Raw genomic sequence first — 22836 nt, forward strand, 5'->3', positions numbered from 1 at the left:
AATATCATGTATCTACTAATTTCCTTTCCTATTTTACAGTTTTCATTTACATTACTAGACCTCTGTCTCAGTTTTACACTCCTCACACTATACCAAAAAAGCTGTTTTCAGTTGACATTCTTAGATTTCATGTGCTCCAGTCACCTACTGCTTTACCAAACTATGTGTCTAGTATAGAATCCACACACACAACAGTCTTAAGAGGCTATAGGAAAACGGGGAACAGAAAAGTTTTTGAAGGCCTTCAAAACCAAAGTACGTGGGCCTGTTTTACCTGAACTGAACCTTCAAGACCTTCACTAGCAGAGACTCCATGACCCTCTTGCACTATCAATTTCAGTGTCTCAGCATGTCTACACTTATTTCTTTGTTTATTCTGTCTCCTTGACTGCAATTTAAGCCACTATTTTATCTCCCATCCACCACAGACACACTAAGAATTCTGTGTTAAGAATTCAATTATTTCTTGCTACAGAAGCCTGTGTTTTTGAAAATGGCCCTTTACACCTCCCATCAGGATCTGAAGAACTCTAAATTCCTCAGTTGCCCCTCACAGGTTGCACATTCCATACAGCTCTGAGACATCTTACCATCCCTGTCCACCCAGCTGCCCCCTGCTCTGCTTCCAACATGTGGTGCTAAGAACTGGGCACCACATTCCAGCTGAGACCTTGAAAACATGTTTCAAAGAGGAAGGGTTGCTTCCATGTCCTACAGGATCTACTCCTGTTTATACACTGGAACATGACATTTTTTAATACAGTCTGGGATTGTTGACTCATGTTTAACATGTGATGCTCAAGAACATCAGATCTTTTCCTAAACTGGCCAGGTTTCCAGCCCCACAACCTCAGCTGTGACACATTACTCCTACTTAACAGCACAAACATTCCTCCTGAGCTGTGCCCTAATCTTTCTGATGTGCTAAGGTCAATACTTTTCTCTCATCCATGACAGGCCTGGTATTCAAGGACTCCCATTTTGGTGTAACCTGTGAGTGACAAGGGTTTTTTTTAAAAAACAATTGCTTTTTCATGCCATCCTCCCAGCTACCAGCCTCAGTCTCCTGTAGAACATAGCTGTGTAGCCCTGCAGAAACATCTTCCACCTGTGTCCCAAAGCAGGCTTACTCCTGCACCCTGCCCATGCCCCCTTTCCCCACTCTTCCTCTAGTCATCTTCCACCTGTCTGAAGTTACACTTGGAGAGCAAATGGAGGAGCTTTCTTCTCTCCTCTCCATGGGGATGCTGGAGGGGCAATAGCAGAAAGCAGGCTCAAACTATTGTGCCTCATGGATGACTCTAAGAATTTAGACCTTCCATACCATAGCTGAACAGTGGTTTAAAAAAATCCCAGGCTTCTAGGTCTGGTTGTGATGAATAACCTTCAACAATTACCGCACCCACCTCTATTTGCTTTGAACATTCTTCCTGCACCAAACCACTGCAAATTTCCAGTATTTAAAAATCCTCAAACTTTCCACAAACATCTTCAGAACCGCTCTCAGTCCTCCCCCATCTGTAGCTCAGAGCAAGACTGGTAGTGATTTGCACAGGTTTTGGCAGCAAAAATTCACACTGCTAGTGTTGTACTGAACGTGCTGGGAGATGTATCACCCATCGCTGTATCATTACAATACCTTCTCCAACATCAAAATGAGCTTTAGATGTGCTCCCAAATGGCAGCCAGGGGAAGTGTTGCAGTGCCTGTTAACATATATGTGTATTAATGTGTATGTAATGAAAGCAGCCACTGTGTGTGAAACTTCAGTGTGGCAGCCAGGGGGAGGAGACTTAACAGCTATGCTAAGCCAAACATTCATTTTTGGGTTTAGTATCTCCCTTTTTTGCGAGGAAGGGTAGACGCTGGGTTAATTCCCTGTCCATGCTTCAAAAGCAGTTAAAAAAACCCCAAACAAATAAACCCAGCATTACATGAGAAAAGAACACAGACCACAGCAGGATGACTCCAATAACAGGAGAGAAGGTGAACTTTCATTTTGCAGCCAAGGACTGGGACATATAAAAGCAATGAGTATTCGTAAGTAAAGGAAAACTGGGATCACTAAAACCAAACCAATGTAATTTTTTCTTCCTGCACCATGTAACCAAGATATCTTTGCTGGCCAGAACTAGGTTCCTGAGCTGTGTGAAGTGTAACTAAAGCTAACATTGTGGTTACACTTCCATGCTCTGCTCTGACACCGCAACATCACAGCTGGCCCATTTGCTTCCTTCAGGGAAAGCATGGAAAATTGTGTTGCAGATTTCTTTCCCTGCTGCCAGGGATGATCCACAGTCCTCATCCAATCCTAGGGACACCTCAGAAAGCAGAGCAGGCAGCCAGCAACCTTCTCCCAGACAACCTTGAAATTAAAGAGAAAATTATAATAGGGAAAAAATATAATAATAAATGGTGATGGAAGCCTGCTGTAGGACACAAGATGCTGAACTAAGTTTTGAAGCAAAACTAATCTGGAATTCTTCATCAGAATAAAGCCTGCAGCAAAGCATGCACATGGTATAAAATACCAAGGAACAAATCTTGACTCAATAAAGATGTAGTCCTCAAAGATTTCACCTTATCTGCATAAAGATCATTTAAAAAATACTGTCTTGCAAAACTGTCATGCAAAATATGCCCACTGGGGAACTAACCGTGCTTTTCTTCATTTACAAATGCTTTTAATTAACACTAACAATAGCTAATGATATTTAATCACCTGTCAAAAAAATTCATTGTCCCAGATGTCCTTGTAGATGAGAAAACTCTGAAAAGCAGACATAAAAATCTCTAAGACCAAGAAGAACCTCCCTCAAGTTTGCTGCCTTCCCCTTTCAGACAGAGGCAAAGGCATATGTCCTTGTCCTTAGGAAAAAGAACAACTTGGGGTGGCTAATCCAAGCAAGTTAGCTCAGGTTAAAACAGGAGCAAAGCCAAGCAAGGATCTGTGGTCTCTGAGGTAGCCTGCAGCTGATCTCAGACTGCTAGCCATGGTGCAGCTTTTCCCACCACTTAACTCATTAAATAACTCAGGCCCTGTGAGCTAAGCACATCCCTGTCTCATCTCCATTGTGCTCAGTGGTTGCTGCCAAAGGATGCAGAGAGAAGCAGGCAGAGGCTTGAGGCTTAGCTAAGAGAGGAGAACACAAGAAATCACAGGATGCGACAGAAGTTGCTGGACATAAAAGATAAAGGCAAAAGCAGCTAAAAAATGCTATAAAGCATGCCCAGAAGGATTGCTGGAATTCACAAGTACTTATGGTAGGGATACATGAGCAATGGCCAAACATCCCAGAGCTCTAAAGGAGAAGTATTAGAGTCTCTTGGGTGAGAACAACCTTGCAAGGCCAACACTGGCTAAGAAACTATATCAGTAACTCTGTGTAAGGTCCAAACTACGCTGGTAGCCTTCGGACCTTTGAGTATGGACTTAGTGAAACCAGAAGCAATGCAAGGAAAAAGCAGAGGTACCTGTGAGGAGACAAGAGAAAGGAAAGAGGTGAATTCATGTGCAGGATGAATTTCATTCAGGATGCACATGAGAAATGTGAGAAAAGTGACCAGCCCCATGTAAGCAAGCTGCTGGTCAGCTTGGTTGGTCAAGCTCTGATCACCACAGTTCAGGGCATCTTCTCAACTGTAGTCCTATTTTCTGTGGAGGTGTTTGCATCAAGGATGGAGCTCTCTGTGCTGCCTCAGATTTGTGAGCTGCTGTTTGTGTATGTAGGTGCTGCTCAAGGTACTGCCCTTCTCCTCTGCTCCCTGGCAAGGTGGCTGAGTGGGTGCTCAGTGAACATTTACATCTCTGGAATGAATGCTCAGCATCTCATCCTGGGCTGTGAAGCCAGGAACTACAGCAGCCTTGCATCTGGCAGATTATAAAGGTGTAATCCCTTTAGCCTTGAAGCCAATCCACTGGATTTATCTTCCCTTAACAATATGCTCCCATCTTACAAAATCTCCTTTCTGTCTCCATTCTAACTAAGCTGAAATTCCTTAGGAAAAAAAACTTGTTTTAAAAGAAATTAATCAAATTGTGCAATTTTCATGCTTCAAAATTATTCTGATTCTGAATACTGCTAATGCTTTACAAAAAATATACTGTCTTGTGAATTTTCAGTAATTTGCCATAACTTTAAAGTCTAGCATGAACACAGCCGACTCCATTGCCACACAAATGACTTTTTAGGTTATAGATTTTTGCTCTTTTTAAAACACAGTATTAACGGATAAAAGTAGTACAAAATCAATCACTCAGCATAGCAAGACCTCTCTTAATTACATACTTGCAACCTCTGCACTATCTCTGGGCAGGTTCTCACTTCAATACTTGGGCAACCCATCTGACTTACAGCAGGAAACTGTTCATTTTATCTTTAAAGACATTTTCACAGTTATTTTTTTAAGTCAGAAATAGAGAATGAGACACAAACATTAAATGCAGCCATTGAAACTAAAAATGAGTAATAACAAACGAAGGCCTCCTGGGCTCAAAATTTTGATACAGAAGCAGCATCCAATTTTACATTCAAATTCCTTGAAGTTTGCTTCAAATCAGCATTGCTACTGATTCAGAAAGCCCCAGGTACTCAAGACACAGATGCTGAAATCACAAAGCTCCCTTGCTGCTTTCATTCCTCTTCTCCATTCTCAGAGTTTCTAGCAGAATCCATTACTTTTCATTTTCTAGTTCCTTTCTTTTGGACATAACACTGTAAAACTCCACTTCGCCTAAACCCTTTACTTGAGCTTTTTGTTTGCCTGACCCATTTTTTTCCTGAGCTCTTCCTTCCTGTTTGACTCCTATATTCCTACTGATGAGAAAGACTCAGCTCAGAGGCACCATGATGTTGGCTCTGCTGCTTGCCAGCAAGGCCTTAATATTCAGGGCCTTGGCCCCTGGAGATGAAAAAAAGCAGCCACTGGCATCTGTTTAGGTACTGAGTTCATTACTGTGCAATTACACAATTTAGAGAGCACTGGAGATTCATTAATGATTTGTATTTCTACTTCTCTAAGGAAGACAAAATTGCAGAAATTGGTAATGGCAGGTAAGCTACTGTGATTATAACTCCAGCACAGATTGTTATGGGTTTAGGGAGGAAAAAGTAACTTATAAATAATCAGCTTCTTATCCGGAGTATAATTGCATTAGATCAGTACTTCCTACTTCTAATTAGGTGTGGCTAATTCTTTCATTTTTGTTGTGACTCGGAAAGTAGATGATGTTTTTCATTGCCTCAGTTAAAAAAAAGAAATAGCAATTTTCATAATCCATCAACATAAGACATTGGTAAGCCAGGAACTAGAGTTTTCCAAACTGTTCTTGTATGAAACATCTGTTCTTGCGTAATCCAAAACATCATTTTTCGTGTGATGAGCTGCAGATTTTGCTGTTTGGTAGTTTTAAAGATAAAGGTCATACTCCTAGTGCTATGAAAGGAAAATTAAGAGGAAAGGGATCAAGAAAAGAAAGAGAAAGATGAAAATGGAAAAGAAAAAATAATCAAGCACATTACAAAGATAGTACTTTCATGGTGGAAATATAATTGTGGTGGCAATTTGAAAACAGAACCCTAGGGACACTTCCACTGGTTCCCATAGCCACAGCTCAACATTTATCTTAATTTTAAATTGGCAGATCCTCAGTTCTGAGAGGGCGTGATGATTAAGGCAGTCATCATAACTGCTTCTTCTGCTAGTGACAAACTAGATTGCTTCTGAAGAGACACAGGCAACAGATCATAGAAGATAAGGTGCCACCAAACCCAAAGGAGTATCCCACAGCCATTAGAAAGCTATTATGCAAAAAACAACAAAACAAAGAAGTAACATTGGGTCCGGCTGGTGGAACTTCTTATCTCCACTAATCCGTGTGCCAAGTTTCTAACTGAAGGGGGAAAAAAAATCATCTTCAGAAAAGCTGGATGGAAGAGAAAGGTTTTTGGTGGTTTTTAAATCTCTTCTTCCTGTTCAAAACTGAAGGTATATTGCATGCATAAATTAAATTCAGTATGCAAGTTATTACAGACATGCTTGTACTTTCCGTAGCAAGATACTCATATCTGCAGGGGACAGCACACAGGGAGGCCTGACACGTGAACTTTACAATTAAATTCAGATTAACACTTGTGAAGTCAGCTCTGTGAAAGTAAGTTGTTTTGCTTTACAGCACAGTCATGAAACAGTCATTAGTAAGTGCTTGAGAACAGCATTTACTCTGTAGCTTTATTACGGGAAATGATTCATACTAATGGAAAAACTCCAACTGAATTATCTGTTGGGTTTTTTTTTTTTGAGTTTTTTGTTTGTTTATTGTGGTTTCTTTTGGTGATGCAATGGCAAAAAGGGCAACAGCACATGTCCTGAGGAAGGGAAACTCTTCGGCCAGTCACTTCAAGGTACAACAGGAGCTAGAAAACAAGGAAAGCCGAACAATGTCTTCATGATTATCACACACTGCTTTGCTATGTACTGCAGGAGGTAGACAGAAAAGTGTGTCCCACCTCTTTACATGTTTTTTTCTGATCTGATTTGACTAGGATTGGTTTTTTTTTCCAAATGCTGCATCCTTCTATGTGCCTGCTGAGAAGAAGGACTGATTTTCCTGCAGGCTCTTTGACACAAAAATTTGGGAGCACTGTGATTTTCTAACCATGTGCAGTTTGACTGTAACACAGGAAAAATGTATATATTCTGAAACAGTTCAAAACCTCCATCCTCACAATGTAGCAAGAGTTTAATTAGGGTGCAAACAGTTAGTTCAAGCTGGCTCTCAAGGTTCACTTGAAACTTCTGTCTTAACAAAAGAAGCCAGGGTCCTGGTGGATCCCCTTCAAAGCACAACACACAGAGTCTTGAGGTCAATTTAAAAAATTACATTTCCTAATATATGTCCATTAATGCTGCTCTGTAGCAGCTCTGGCACCAGCAGTCTCTAGCTGCCATTAGCAACGCTGCAATGACAGCATTTGCCCTACAAGTCTGTTTTCCTTGGTTCCCTGTTGCCAAGTAATAGGAAAACCTCCCACTGCCAACAGAAAACTGCAGTGTCAGGTTACATGGATGTGCATCAAAACTTCTCTCCTTTGAGGTAGGTAGAAGCCTGCCTGCTTGATACACAAACTGAAAAGATTTCTCCTCTCAAAAGAGATGATTGCAGTGCTGAACTGTCTCTCTCAGAGAGCCCCATCTCACCAACTTTGAGTCCTGAGAAGCAGGTGATATACTTGGTTTCATTTTTCTCCTGCTGCCTTTGATGTTCCCCAGCTCATTTCTTGCCTGCACCTGAAGTTCCATTTTCAAAATTACTTGCAAGCTCTGCCACTCTTTCTCTTTCAAGCTGAAAAGACATCTTCTGCAGTGCTCATTCAGAGGAATAGAAAATCACATTTTACATCACCAGGCCATAATACATGCCTTGTTGCCATCCACAATGTGAGAAAACGATCCTTCTCTTGGTCAGTTTTCACATGGGTTCAATGATAACACGGTCCAGAAAGACTTAATTCTTTCCTTTAAGTATGCAAGCCCCTGACTGCCAGCTTTAGAAATGCATTATAAAACCCGATCCCTTTGTTCACTTTGCCTGTGACTCACATCAACTAGAGAAAAATAGCTGAAAATGAAAGTTTGATGAAAAAGCCCACACTAAAACAATATATTCAAAGTGACAACAGTTTCAGTATTGCATTTCAGGTATCATATTTCAGTATTCAATATTAGTCATTAGTTTGCATGCCAGGGCCTGGCTGAGGGTGAAAAGTGATATATTTCAGCTTGTGTTACAGATGTGGTGTCTCAGAGTCACCAGCTTTTCAATTCCCCCAGCAGTTCCTAGGGGAGAGGACATGGGATTATGGTTATTACAAGGCCAAAGATAATCCCTCTGCAAATCCAAATACACAGAGCATAGAGCCAGGCCTAAGCTCTGCAAGGGAAGACCTGGTTTCCAGCTTCATTAAGCACAGGAGGAAGGTGTGCAGAGAGATGATCAAAAGATACCCGCAGCCAGGTTGCATCAATTGATTCTCCAGCACATGGAAGAAGCGATTCCATGTTGGACTTCAGATCAGTGTAATTTCTGCAAGACCTATTGCTATACTCAGACTTCCCCTCCATCCCCCCAGCCAAGCTGACCCAAGGATAGTGTTTATCACCTGTAATCAAATTACAGAAGGTTCTAAGTGTATGCTGGACTTGTAAAAAGAAGATTTGAGACAGCAAACACACTTCAGAATAGGGTGGAGAAAGTTTGCACATGCAGTTCAATGGGTACCCCCGAGAACAGCACAGTCATGAAACATGAACACGTTTCATTTGGATTTAGGTGTTACCTCCTTTTAGCAATCTTCAAGACTTTTTAAAAAAAGAAAAAAAAACAAACTTCCCTGTGTATATTTAGAACACATTTAAAATGTGTTGACTTAGAATGGCTGTGTAACATGCTTTTTGGTAAAAACTGCAGCATTTCCTCATGAGGAACTCCTAGGTAAAGTAATTCAGTCATTCAGTGTATAAACACTCACATACCAGGACCATCAAGCTCCTATATTGAGTTTGTGCCTATAAACTACCAGAGGATTCCTGAAGCAGCACAAAGTTAAGATGGAGTATCGATTTTTTTTGACAGAACTTTCCCAATATTTTAAATAAAAATTGCTGCTGCATTTAACAACAGACTTAACCAAACATTTTCCACTTTTCTTCTTTCTTCCCTTTCTACATGTAATCTGGTTTCAGCTCCGGTGTTTTGTGTTGCTTCAAACAAAAAATCTTAGCATCACAAGAGCTCTATGACTTGTTAAAAACAAACTGTTGTGAGTTACAACTGTTCTAATTTTAGGAAAAAAATACTAATGTGCTTTTTAATATTTAAAGCAACTCTTTAATACTACCCTGTTCAGGCAGATACCACCCATATTGACCTTTGTTCGGGTGGTGTAAGCTGCACAGGTGAAGAGCAGTACTGGGGTCAGAGAGGAATCAGGCAGATATGCTCCCTCTTCCCAACTGCATCCCAGTCCATCTGCTACAGGAAGCCAGCTATATCTAGAGGAAGGAAGGACAGAGACACTGATCTCTTCTTACCTAGCTGATTGCTCCGTGACTTAGCTGGTTCAGATTTCTGCAGGCAGCAGGGAGGATGAGGGATGAACAAGTGAAAAGTGAGTGCAGAATGTGTGGGCTCCTTCTCCAGAGGAGCAGAATGAGAAGTGCTTCCCTCGAGGCAACACACACAAACTGCAGAGTACACAAGGCCTACAGGTTATTCTTCACCAGTGTGCCTGAGGCTTTTTAACACTTACAGGACCAGCTGGGCCTTGAGCTGTCTTTTCTTGCAGTCTGTCAGGGAATGGATCCCTCCTTCCGCGCACCTTCAGCAACAAACCAAACCACACATAGCAACATAGGATGAGGTGGAACACTGGCAACAAAGCACACGGATGCTGACAAGATTATATGACAAGAATGATACTGTATTATGAATGTAGGTGTGTAAATAATAAAGCACCATTGCCCCACACTTCCATGTGAGTATTCAAAGAACCATCCTCCAGAGTGCTTTCAGAGCAGCAGCTAAACTAGACTTTTGCTCCAGTGGCTCCGACAAAGTTTCCCTTCCTTTCTTAAACAAAATGCTGCTGAACTAGAGAAAGACTAGTCTGGAGAAACCAAAGTCAGCCTCTGTGATTACACACCTTAGGCTTACTCTGGCATTTTCACATCTCAGTGCACAATTGCTTTATTGTCTTCCCCTCTCTACAGATTGTACTGGAAACATTGATCCATCACAGCATTAGTAACTACAGGGGAAATGAGGTACAAGCATATCTACCACCCTCCCCCAAAATCTTTCAAAAATAAATAATGCATCATAACCAGATCAACAAGATTGACATTTTTTATTTGTACTTAGCACATACAGGAAAGATCAAAACAAATAATAAAAGATAGCATTTGTAAACAAATGTATTTCACAAAAAGTTATAAACTATCAAATTTGCTCTGAAAAAATTCACTATAGCCATTTATAAATGTGTATTTATCAAAATCAAGTTAAAAACTACTTCATTTTGAAAACATCCCAAATGAAGATTCATCCATTCCAACAACTTCAGAGAGACCAGAGATGTAAGGCCTAACTAAAACAAATGCACAAGTGAAAATGGCACTGTGATTTTTGGTTTGAAGATAACAAAAAAGTCTGCAAGTGATCAAAATACCAGCCAGTCCAATTCAAAGTCCTAGGTCTGCAAAATATACATTCAACTTGACAAATGTCTAACTTTAAAAAAATAGAGCTATTCCACTGGAATGTCCTCATTTTTAATGTACTGATTATATGTTGTGGTTTTGAGCCCATTCAGAGAAAAGTTATCAGTAGGTAGTTTCATGTAATTATAAAGTTCACTTCTATAATCACATTAAAAATAAGATTACAGCAGCACCCTTTTAGCAAGGATTAATTTTTAACATTCTTGCCTTTATAGCAGCAAGTATGGTTTTGGGGAATGCTATCAATATAAGAAGTACAAAAGATATACATACTCTGTGAAATTTATTACAGTGTTCTTTCCCTATACTTGTCTTCAAAGTTAGGTAAGCACCTCTATTTTCTTCTGCAGAACACAAAACTAGGAACAAATGACATCCAAACATGACTGCCTCAGTAGGCTCCCTTTGTTGGTGGCCCACAAGCCAATTTGATTGCCAGTATGAATTCTGTTTTTTTCCTCCCTCCAAGCTCCTATTTGCTTGCCACTAAAAAACAAAGTTCTCGGTCTATTAATTTGTCTCAAAAGAAACAAGGTAATAAAAATAACTAAGGCACAAATGTCTGATCTTTAACAGCAGGCAGAGGGTCACAGATTTGAAACTAGCGTAGAATGAAAACCCCCAGAAATACTTCTGGTCTCAGGGCACTGAAAATTCTTACCAGAATTCAAAAAAGGTTTTTAAAGATTTTTTTTAAACGAAGATGTGGAAAACACTTTTCCCAAGAATGTCCACGAACACTAAACAAGGATGGATGTACATACAAAGACACACACTTTATGCACAATACACTTTGAACATACTGCAGACAGACAAGGACCATGGAATGCAATGATGTCTAAGATGGCAGGTGAAATGAAGATGGCTCTTTTTCATAGAGTCGTCATGAGTTTATCTTGGTACACCATGCTTTGGACTCCTCCTAAATTCTTCTGGTTCTGTTCCTGGATATACCGTAAATTGTTGTCCTCTCCACTTGTGGGGGGTTTCCAATAGGGCCTGTCATCATGATAGGGTGGCCTGTACCATTTGCACAGTTATTGGTTAGTGAGGAATGGAAGTCAACTTAGGAGTGCTACACAGTAACACGAGCTCATCCTGCAAGTGCTAAGCATGCGCATGGAGCTACAGCATGGGAAGGCAATGGGGACAGACCGATAGGTCTGAAGCTGAAGCTGCTGAAGCAACTGGAAATCTTCTAGCTGATTTCAAAAGGCTTTCAACCAGAGCTCAATCATTGAAAACCCTCTCTGATTGCAATGTTACAGACAAGCACAGTGCATCAATGCTCCGGAATTCCAAAGTGGGGGGCGGGGGGTGGGGAAGGAGGAGGAGGCTACAGGAGAACTAAATTTGTACAACAAACCGGTAAAATAAAACATATCATGCAAAATGCTGAGCTCATGAAAATACATCCTTAAAGTGCAAAGGGTTAAGAAAGGCAATCCTATTATGAATGAAAATTGCTCTTCTGTAGTTGCTGCCAATCCTTTGGCACTGGTGCAGTTAATTAACACTAGAGCAGCCTGTAATTTACAGAGTTGCATTTCCTTAAGAACACCCCCAGTCTACAGTTAGTACAGGTAATTCTCTGAGACTTGCAAAAGTACTACAAGGAAAATATCTTTTTCCTTACTTGTTCATTACTTATTGCTGCTTAGAGATACTAACTTCAACCATTCCTACAGTGTCCCCTGAATCATTGCAGCAGAGTGGGGAATAAATAAAACAACAATTTTGAACACTATGTAGGAAACCACGACATTTAACATTACCTTATTACCAAATTGAAGCTGCAATTATTATATATACGGAAGAAATTCTTTTCTGTGAGGGTGGTGAGGCACTGAAACAGGTTGCACAGAGAAGCTGTGGATGCTCCATTCCTGGAAGTGTTCAAAGCCAGGTTGGATGGGGCTTTGGGCCACCTGGTCTAGTGGAAGGTGTCCCTGGCCAAGGCAGGGGGTTGGAACCAGATGATCTTTAAGGTCTCTTCCAACCCAAGACATTCTATGATTCTGGTAAGTATTTTTTATAGTAGCAGAAACACAGGCAAGGTTTAGATTTTACCTTTTTTTAAGATATATTCTAAAGTTATATAATGACACTGTTAATTGGAATTCTTTTTTCTGAAGGTTAAATATTAAGCTAACTGCAAACAATTTCACTGAAAGAATTTTACTAAGAAAACTGAGACACAATTCCACATACTATTTCACAAATTATTCAACGAAAGCTCCATATATAACACGTCATAACACAGGTCATTTCATTTCAGCCCATGCCTATTCCAGACTTTCATGCACAGCAGAAAGAATTTTATGCATCTGTAGTTGTGATCTCTAGTTTGCAATCAAATGGAATAAGATTTTTCAAATCAAGCTGTCCAAGATCTTAAATATCCAGTTATTTCACTTTGACTCCAAGTTAGAATAACTTGAAACTTCCACTTTAACCACACTTTTAAATGCTTCTACCTGAATGGGCCAAAAATTCTGAGCACCTTTTCTACCAAGCTTCTATGACTGAGCTTTTATGTATGGGTTGTGTTTTTTCATCCTTACAAGCCTTGCTATAAAAAAGCCATTGTTCATATTTCACTGACCTTAGTCTTTGCCCAGGCAGTGGAGGGGCTGAAGGGGGAGGTTGTCTACACACACTACAATACATTATTGTGCTTATTTCAATATCACTCTGCTCCAGGGTGAACTGTTTGGCTTTAAAATGTCATGGACTGGTATCGTAAGTGATGAAATCTTAAGAAAAATTTCAGCAAAACCTCAAATGATTTATAAAATCATTAGGCTCTCTTGGCAGCCACTCTTTCATAATGTGGAATTGTACATTTTAAAGTGCTCATAATAAACTGGATAAAGAAACCCTAAAACCAGGAAGACTCCTGAGCCTGAAATACAGGCAAAGTTCCTTACACAACTTCAAGTCTCCTGTTTCTAACACAAATTTAATATCTGCTTTACTGCTGTGCACTAGGAATTTTGAGATGATAATGCCTGTCTGCTTCTCTGCCTAGTATTTCTAATAATATATTTGCCCTTTTCCTGCATTCTCGGACTCAAACTCATACCAAATTGTCTTTTCATCCATTTTAAACTCAGCCTCATCCCCAGAGTCTGCCCACACTAAAACCAAAGTCTACCTATTGTGATGTAAGAATATAAATGTTAGATAAGGAGAAACAAAGATTAGGGTATTGGTATTTTTCACTGAAGAGAATTATTTGTCTAAACAACTGAGTCATCTAAAAAGGTTACTTTTTATTAGGATAAAAAAGTGGCTGGTTTTTATCATGTGTACATATATAAACACATATCCACCAGCAGATGCATGCCTTCACCAGGCATTCCACCAAGTGTGTTTTAATTGGACTGAATTTCTTCCAAAATTTCTTTTCACTCAATGTCTCTCATCACTAGCTACAAACAAAAAAGTATGCAAGAAGATAGCACAACAGCACATGCAGGAATGTTTTTGTGAAACAGTTCTCAAAAACTCAGTGCTATAATTTTACTCATTATCTGTAATGTTCCTGATAAATTGTTCCATGTACTTGTCATTTTTTCATATACATTTCTGCAAAAGATGAAAAACAGTGCTCCACTGCAAGAATATAATTATTAATAACTTAACTTTACACTAAAATGAGTTTCTTCTCTGTCTTACGAAATGAAATACAAACAAATACTGATCAATTTGCGATTAAGCTACAGAGCAGCTCCCTATCCAACATACTCCCTGCACGAGACCACTAACATTCTATTTTGAATTAGAAATCAACTAGAAAAGAATAATTCATATTCCAAAGCAAAACTTAGAAGCTATTTAACACTGTCTCTATATCCCATACTTCTAACTTCCGTTTACTTTTCATGTGCAGAGAACTGCTCAACAGGGCCACCAAAGCTTCATACTGAGTAACGTAAAGAAAAAGTAATCATCTTTTCTTCACAAAGGGAAGATTGCTTACCTTACATTCACAGGTGTGTGTGGATGCCAGTGCGGCTGAGCAGGATGTATATTGGGATGATACTGGGGCTGCAAATGGAAAACATTGAACCTGGTTAATGAAATCATATTAAAGCTCCCTATTAACTTTTATTTTCCTGGGGTCATGAGGAATATGTTCCTGGTGAACCCTAGAAACCCTAATGCTTCCAACCTCCTCCCATGCCATTAGCACATACGTGAAGCTTCTTGGTGATGACCCTACTCATTAGGACAAATTCATGGGACAATGCAAAGAAAACTCCTCTCCTGTTTGACAGACAACCTGGCACATGTAGTGCTTCTCATAGAAAGCACATCAAAAAATGTCAACTTTGATCAAAGGTGGAGAGTAAGAAAGGTTATAAAGAGCAGGCTTCAGGAGGTCTCATGTCTTTGGTGACAGGACTTCCTTCTCATGTCCATAAGATCTTAAAGAGAAACAGTAAAACAAAATCAATGCTCCGAGTTGTAAAAAAAGTGTTAAGACTAAGTTCTCATATATATACAGAGTTTGGAAGCTTGTTTTTTCTCAGTACCCACTGTCTGTCAGTAGCACAGATGAAAACCAGGTAATGTTTTCCCTGGAGCGTATAAAAAAAACCCCAACAAGCATTTGACCAGCAGGGAACTCTCTAAGTGTTGTGATGAGGGAGGTAATTGCAACTTTGAAATTGTCACGATCGCCTACTGTGAGAGGCTGCTCTAGACAAAAGCTTGCTCATACAGCAGTCTCCTGGGGCCCATCACATCCCAAAGGCTTTAACTTTCACAGAAAGAAAAGGAAGGGAAAGAAGATGACAAATGGAGTGTACTCAGCTTGCAGAGCATCCAAGAACACGGGGAAAAAAGAGAAAATTCCTTAACCCCAATATGGTGCAGTTTATTTCTGACCCATCAGAAAATCTTACCCCAGAGTAAGGAAAGGGGAGCAAAACAGTTGTACAAACTATAAAGAGTAAAAATATTTACCATAAAATATGGAAATGACTACATTTTCCTCTGTAACTGGTATGCTCTTACCTGGTAGTTATGGACTTCAGGACTTTTAGCACTAAGAGAGAAAAAAAATTGCTCTTATGTAATCAATACATCTACATCACAATGTTTTTTAGTTCAGGGAAGTACTACAGAGAAAATTCATATTCTTAAAGACATCATTATTTTATTCAAGATACACACCACAGCAGTTAACATGTGAAAGAGGGGTGTAAACTTTTCTCTTTGCTTTAGATTTAAAAAACATGAACAAATTATGCTTGATAAGCTAGCATAAGAACAGTGAGCAAAAAAAGTACATTTTACTTTAGCCTGATTTCATATATAAAAATAATAAAGGAAATGGATTAAACAGTGGAAGCAGACAGCCCCAGGAAGAATCTGGAGATGCATAATAAGACATGCCAAACCAATTCATCCCACACCACAGAATCTATGTCTACAAATTCTAAAGCAGATATTGTCTTCAGAATCCTTTTAGCCCGAGAATAGCAACTGAGAGGTAGAGAGAAGTTGAGCAGTCACTTACCACAGTGGTGCTGCTTTCACAGGATTGTTTGCTTAAAAAGAAACAAACACAAAATCTTAAGACAAGTGAAGTATCAGCCATTTTGCAGCTCTTGTTGTTGGGCTGTTACACTATGACTAAAGGGAATCCTCATACAGACATATTTGCACAGAAGTGTCTGAATTTCAAGTGCAGCCCTGTGCTTTCTAGTAATCCTGTGCAACATAATAAAGTATGAGGCAGACACAAATCACCCTCTGGTCCTCCAAGAGTGAAAGCCCTTTAGAGATGACAGCAGACAAGCATATTCTTCCCAAATGCCACAATAGGACTTTTGGCAGAGTATGTTCTGCGCAACCAGAACACATTTTTTCTTATCTTAATGTACTACCATTCCAATACCATCAAGTCCATTGAAAATCAGAAGCTACCCCTTGCAGAAATTTTCACTATCTTACAAAAACCAGAGTATTCACAAAGCTGGTAATGGCCTGTGTCTTACTGCAGGGAACAATGGTAGCCAAAATAGCCCATCAGTTGGGAATCCTGGGAGGCACTGTGTAATCTTGAGGAACAAGGTCTTGGCCTCTGCTTTGGACACGCTGGAAAGAATGATGAAGGTGGCAGCTGAGTAACTGGGGTGTATTATCTCTTTTTCATGACTGTGTGTGTTTCGAGAGAACTGAAAAACTTCTCCAAGTGAAAATCCAACTGACTGCTGAATGCAGGAAGTTAATGGCACACTGTAGAAGTCTCAAAAGCGACAGAGCTAGGAGAGAATCCAACCCTCGTGGGCTGCATTTAGGTACAGGGCTTAATGGCCAAAAGATGCACGGAAGACAACAACCTACAGGGAGTTTTTGCATTAACTTAGCACTGTTCAGCTCTCTAGAAGGCAATCACTTGGGTGTGAAAGAAGTTATGACTGGCTGCAATGGACATAATTAAGCATAAGCCACACTTTCTCTCTTCTGCCTCTGTCTCACAGACAAAAGTACAGAAGCATTGAGACTCAAGGCAGAACCTGCAGGTCTGTTAGGTCCTGTTATGGCAAGAATTAAATTTAAAGAATTTCTTCTTCCAGTTATAAAATAAGCCGCACTATGTAGTTGACTCTCATGTCTCAGATAACAGCATCTCACAGATTTATTAAATTTGCATTTCAGTTAAACAAACTCCTTCCATGTACTAAGGAAGGAAGCAGGGGAAAGAGTTACAGCCTCTAGAAAGCATGCATGCTTGTCACCCTTTTTCCTCCCACTGTAAATGAGACAAAAATGTCCCCATAATACCACAAGGGCTGCTCATGGAACTTTGAGTTATATTCTGGGAATGCAAACGAGTGCAAAGACATTCTTAGGGAATGTCATCTCACCCTACTGTGTACAGCAGCCTTGCTCCATATGGCAACTATACCTGCAGGCTCAAGTAATACAGAATTTGGAGAGGGTTATCTTGCAGGGCTCCTTCCTAGGTTTTTCTACATGGAACAAAAAGCTCAAATTTTTAAGGACAAATTACAAAACCACAAGGGAAATGAATTCCTTGTCATTCCATTTAAATTCAGCACATCTCAATTCCCAGGGCAAGCTAGTTAAGGTCAGAGTCTGGACAGGTGAATAACATGTCATTACAGTCAGGAAAGCCACAACAACTGCATAATGAGACTGTCCAATAACCCTAAAATTGTCTGGCTAGATAAGCAAGTCAGCGAGGCTTGTAGACACTGCTCCACCCCACATGACACAAGCAATTCTTCAAAAAAACATTACACGCTTTGCCTTAGTGGATTTTCTGCAACTTTTCTTTCCTCCTCAGTAGAGCAACAAAAGAAAGCATAGGTACCTCCTCCATAGAAGGGGGTGGAAGAATTAATTGTACATAGAGATTAAAAACAGAAGAGGGAAACAACGAACCCTGGCAAAAAAAGCTCCATGCACATTCTGATATTTTAGGTGATCTGACATACTCCTCTTTTTATAATGTGGTACAGATGTCATGATTGTATTGTGACATTTCTAGGATTTAACGGGACACCTGCATGCCCTGTTCAGTGCACAGATGTCTACAAACACTTACCCTTGTAAGTGGAATGCCTCCGAGAAGGGTATCTCTTGCTGGGCCTCCTTTCAAATGTACTAGTTCTGCGTAATCTCGTCCCGTGTGTTGCTTGATATTCTGTCCTCCCACTTAAAACACAGAAATAAACAAAGTAAACTGCTGCCTTCTGCTGGAAGCTGTACCTGCTCCTTTGTATAAATATATTGCTGTTACTTCACTAAATACCTGAATCTGAAGCGTGATCCCAGCCTTATGAAGTCGGATCTACTAGATTTACTATTTGCTGGGGCTCGCAATCTGAAGAAAGCATGGTGCTCCACCGCACACTTCCACAAATGTTTGCACGTTTTGGCACTGTCTAACCGGAAAACAAATGTGTGCTCTTGCTCTCTGCCCTAAATGCAGAAACAAAAGCTTTGGAAGTTGGCATGCATGATATTCATTATTGTCCTTGGTAGGAGAAACACAGCCTGGGCCAACAGTGTGCTGAGCCTCCCTTGTGTTCTTACCAGCCTGAGCACACACCACACTTTGTTGGATCAGGCCCAAGTAAGGGAAAGAAGTTACCTGTTCATCATCTTCTACAACCACGAGCGTTAGTTTGCTCTTTTTAAAGTCCATTTTTGTGATTTTAGGCCTAAAGACGAGAATCAAAAAGAAGAAAATTAAAATAATATTAAAATAATTTTATTTCTACAGCTATTTCACATATGAGAGTGATACTTCTAACCAGGCTAATCCACCTTCAGATTTAACCTTCAGATTTTAAACTTTGTAGATTCAAGTATAAATTACAAGTCAAGATCCCATTATGCAAAGGAGAAAGATTTCAGCATTTTAACTAAAAGGAATATAACACAAAAGCAGATTACCAAAAGAATAGGCCTATTTTGTTGGCTCCTTCAAAGATCAATATGCCTGTTGGTGTCAGTCCAAGAGCATATTCACAACCATCTCTTCCCTGCAAGCAAGTACAGAATAAATAATCAATCTGCCATGAGCAGTGTAAACCTTAATACAGTAATATTGTAAAATCCATAGGTCTTAAACTAAACAATAAAGTTGCCGTATTTTTTTAACATCACAGAGCAGAAGAATATGCATCTGTATTTGAGTGCAAAGTGGCATATTTTGGCAACAGGAGGCTGCAAGTTGCCCTTTGTGGGAGGAGGCCATGTGCTGCTCAAAGAGGCTCTGAGATCCATAGAGATCCACACCAACACTGTATCCAGGGCAGCCCATACCTCACCTCACCTGTTTAAGAGCAGGCAGTTCCTGCCAGGGGAAGGAGACACAATAGGAAGAAACTGAGGGACACAGGAAAAGGCATGTGGAAAGGGGTGCTGTGGGAGCACAGAGAAGCACCCTTGGGAGGAGTACTGCAGGTGGCAATGACTTCTGAGGGACCATGGCCCATGGGACAACCCAGACCATAACAAGGACACTCCTCAGGGACTGACCCACACCAGGGCAGGGACCTGACACTGATAAAATAAAACATCACATGGATCTTACCTTAACTACATGCATATCTACACCATACATTTCTAGCCATTTAGCCTTGTTCAAGTAGCACAATTCAGCCTGCGCTGGGCTCTTTCCCCTATGAACACAAAATTCATACTTTATGGTAAAAAATTCTTGTCCTCTTTAAATGCTTTCAGATTCATCCCCCTAACCCTTTTCACACTAAATGGTATTTCAAGCGTAGCTTATGTTTTTACCCTCTTCCCTCCAAATGAAAATAAAACAGAGGACTGAAAATGCAAAAAGGTCTAAAACTACCAATAAGGATGAAAGTTCAGGTAACGAAGCATCACTAAAATGAAACATATTTATTAATAAAAGACAGGAAAATGAGTTTGCTACCACCCTGAACATAAAATTTATGTTTGAATGAGAGAAGGGGAGAAAGGGAGAGAAAGAGATTTATTTCCAACATAAACAGGAAAAATACTGTCTCCTTAAATTATTACAAAATAATCTAAAGAAAAACCATTAAAAAATTAAAACTTGCCCCACCAACCTTCCCTAAATTACTGCCTGCCATTTCTAGGGAAGGAGAAGGCTCAAAGCCTTTTTACAATACTTCTCCACTGACAAACATAATCCCCATTTCATGCCTGTTGAAAGGATTTGACTTTAGAAGAGAAAAAAACCTGTTGCTAGAGACCCCACTCCCACACAGGTACTCTACCTGCACTCTTTCCATTTCTGAAAAATGTCAAATTCCATTGCTTCAGTCTGGTTTGGTGCAAACCTGAATTCAGACACGAGCTCTGGTGTGTGCTCAGGGTGCTCACACTCTCCCAACTCAGCTGAAATCAATCGAGAAATTAAAAATATAAAGATCTTGGGATGACCAGAAATATTTCATTCCATTATCCCTACAAAGACAAGGATAGTTTGCAAGCTTCTAAGCTGTTGCAGAATGCACTTGTGTCAATGCTTTAAGTTAACATCCCAGCCCCCACTCCTGGCCCCAGTAAATTCAAACCAGACTTTACAGCAGAAGTCAGATAAATGCATTTGCAGGAGCAGAGTAAGGTTGTGGTACAGAATTCTGACCTTCAGGAATGTTATGACTGAACCAGTTCAACTAAAGCTGATTCTCTGGATTTTAAAGCACTTACAGGAAATAAAGTTTCTATTAAAAACAATCATCAATGCATCTTCTGTTTTAGAAGTGGTTACTTTGAAACTTCCTCTCGTTGCATACTTTTCACTCCCTAACACTTCCCATTCTATTGCATGCTTTGTTATTTTTCCTGGTTTACGACAAATTTAGGAGTTATGTTTCTGTTCATGTAAAAACATGAAGGGAATACCTAATCTCATTAAACCAGTGATAAAGCTGTGTGGCTTTTTAAATCACAGTGGTGGTGTAATATTCAGATTAATAATTTTTAAGGAAAATTTCTGAAACATTAACGTAATTAAGGTGTCACTTTCTACTTATATGCTTAGGCTCTGGTGTTTTCTTTTCTAGGAGCAGAACACTTTCCAACTCCACTGAGCTCAGCAGGAGATGCAAGTGCTGAGCATTTCAGTGCCTGACACCATTAACTGCCTTGTGTCTGTGACAGCTTTGCTCCTGGAGCCTCTCAGCTGTACTAAGAGGCTGCAGCGTCACTGCCTCAGGACTGTGTGGCAAGCATCAGTGGAAAACACACTCTTCAGCAATACCATGTGTCACCCGACATATGATGTGATTCTCAACCAGGCCTTTGTCAGTCAGCATTTCTTAACTGTTTACTACTCTTACTACTACTACCAAAATAAAAATAAAAATGAAAAAGCATTGAGGGAAACTAAATCCCTTGAAGAAAACAGTTTTATTCCTTCAGGGCACTTTTACACTTAACAGCTGCAAAAATTTCAGTCACAGCCAGACTTCAAAAATACTTAACAGGATCCATCAGTAGATAGGAAGTTACATTCAAAATCCAGTCTGTTGGCTGATAACACCTACTAGGTGGTTTTGAGAACTTGAGCTTTGCTGAAACATTTAGCAGTCCTGAGGATATTAAAGAGATTGAGTTCATTGGTCTGCATTTTTAATTACTGTCTCACACACACATTTTACTCTCAACAGTAATCTTCCATAGTTAGTTACAGTATTCTTATCTCTGTTAAAGAAAAGGACATACAGATATCTCAGCTCTGTGGCTGTTTCAGCAAAGCTGGAAGCCTATTTAACCAGATAGTAAGAATTACTGGCAGTCCCATCTCCAGTATACAAGAGGGAGCCACAGCAAACACATTAGCAAGGAGGAATTCAAGGGGATAGAAAAAGGTATGGATCTGAAGTTTGATGTGTTGCCAACCATCCAGGAAAAACATGGGAGATTTCTCTACTACTTAACTGAGAGAGAAGGCAGGGAACGAAGGCTGACTGTGCTGTAAAGAAGATGTGTAGGGATGAGAAGAATCATGAGTTTGTAGGACAGAAACACACAGAGAGGCTCAGCAGCACTAATATTTTGAGAAGTAAGGGCACAGCACAACACCCATCTCTCTTCATTTTTGTCTTCATGACATCCTTTCGCATGCCCCTTTTCAGCCCTTTTTCTGGGGGAGGGTGGAAGGTGGGGCAGGTGTTATACAACACATGTATATACATTATCAGTGTTCTTTAAAAAAATAACCTAAGGGACATTTTCAAAAGGATGTTTCCTACAAAGTTTTTGAAAACTCCAAAAATATATTTATTTTTAAATATATAGCTTATTCTGTTATATAGAGGGAAAAAAGTTTGCAGTATTCCATGAAGATGTCTTATGATTAGAACAGAAAACTGGATATGTGACAAAATGTTTTCCTTTTCAGTAAAATTAGCAGCTTCAAAAGTATATCTGGTTAAAGACTAAGACCATACAATACTAATGATGCAGTTAAAAACTAACTGTAACATTGAGAACTCAAGTTTGAAGACAACATTTCCACAGATAATCCCTAAATGAAGCATAATATTACCTATCTGCTTCATATGTTACCCCATACTACAAATCAATGTTACTCGCTACAGAATTTCCTTCATGGGACTGGCAACAAATCAACACTTTATGTTTGAAAGATGATTCACAAAAAAAAAAAAAGAAAATCAACTTTGGAAATTGCTGTTGGAAACCAAGAATTACTTTAACAGAAAACTCCCTTGATAAAAAGACATGTATGAAATTTAAAGCTTATCTGTGAAAATACTCTTCTTTCAGAGGGCTCAGACTACTGATGCCTAAATAGCAATTCATTGCTTTTTCCTCACTCTTAGGAAAGGCAGACTAAGGAGCAAGACTGCATTTTACAAAGAAAATGTAACCCACTGAGGAGGGAGTAATTGAAATTTCTTTATACTTTTCTGCTTAATTATGTTTCCAATATCAATAAAATGTAGCAATCTTTACACCAAAAATGCTTATTATTATGTATGTCAGCAAAGAGAATGAATTAGTTGCAATAATGAAATAATTTTGGACAAGCTTATT

General features: G+C 39.6%; 1 protein-coding gene across 3 annotated transcripts in view; it reads right to left on the reverse strand.

Annotated features, from left to right (window-relative positions):
* EPB41L4B (erythrocyte membrane protein band 4.1 like 4B) overlaps positions 1 to 22836 on the reverse strand; it is a 164099-nt gene that overhangs the window by 71257 nt on the left and 70006 nt on the right. For 2 of the 3 annotated variants that reach the window (XM_053958232.1, XM_053958223.1), the window contains exons 7-15: positions 20049 to 20169; positions 19367 to 19454; positions 18724 to 18812; positions 18419 to 18488; positions 18077 to 18246; positions 17870 to 17979; positions 15812 to 15842; positions 15307 to 15337; positions 14267 to 14334 (exon numbers count right to left, since the gene is read on the reverse strand). In XM_053958232.1, coding sequence (XP_053814207.1) covers positions 14267 to 14334; positions 15307 to 15337; positions 15812 to 15842; positions 17870 to 17979; positions 18077 to 18246; positions 18419 to 18488; positions 18724 to 18812; positions 19367 to 19454; positions 20049 to 20169 — 778 coding nt within the window. Of the gene's footprint in view, positions 1 to 9893; positions 11302 to 14266; positions 14335 to 15306; positions 15338 to 15811; positions 15843 to 17869; positions 17980 to 18076; positions 18247 to 18418; positions 18489 to 18723; positions 18813 to 19366; positions 19455 to 20048; positions 20170 to 22836 lie in introns of those variants that run through there. The other variant, XM_053958242.1, reaches the window with a different exon arrangement.

This window comes from Vidua chalybeata, chromosome 1, assembly GCF_026979565.1.
Source record: "Vidua chalybeata isolate OUT-0048 chromosome 1, bVidCha1 merged haplotype, whole genome shotgun sequence".
NCBI classification, from domain to species: Eukaryota; Metazoa; Chordata; class Aves; order Passeriformes; family Viduidae; genus Vidua; species Vidua chalybeata.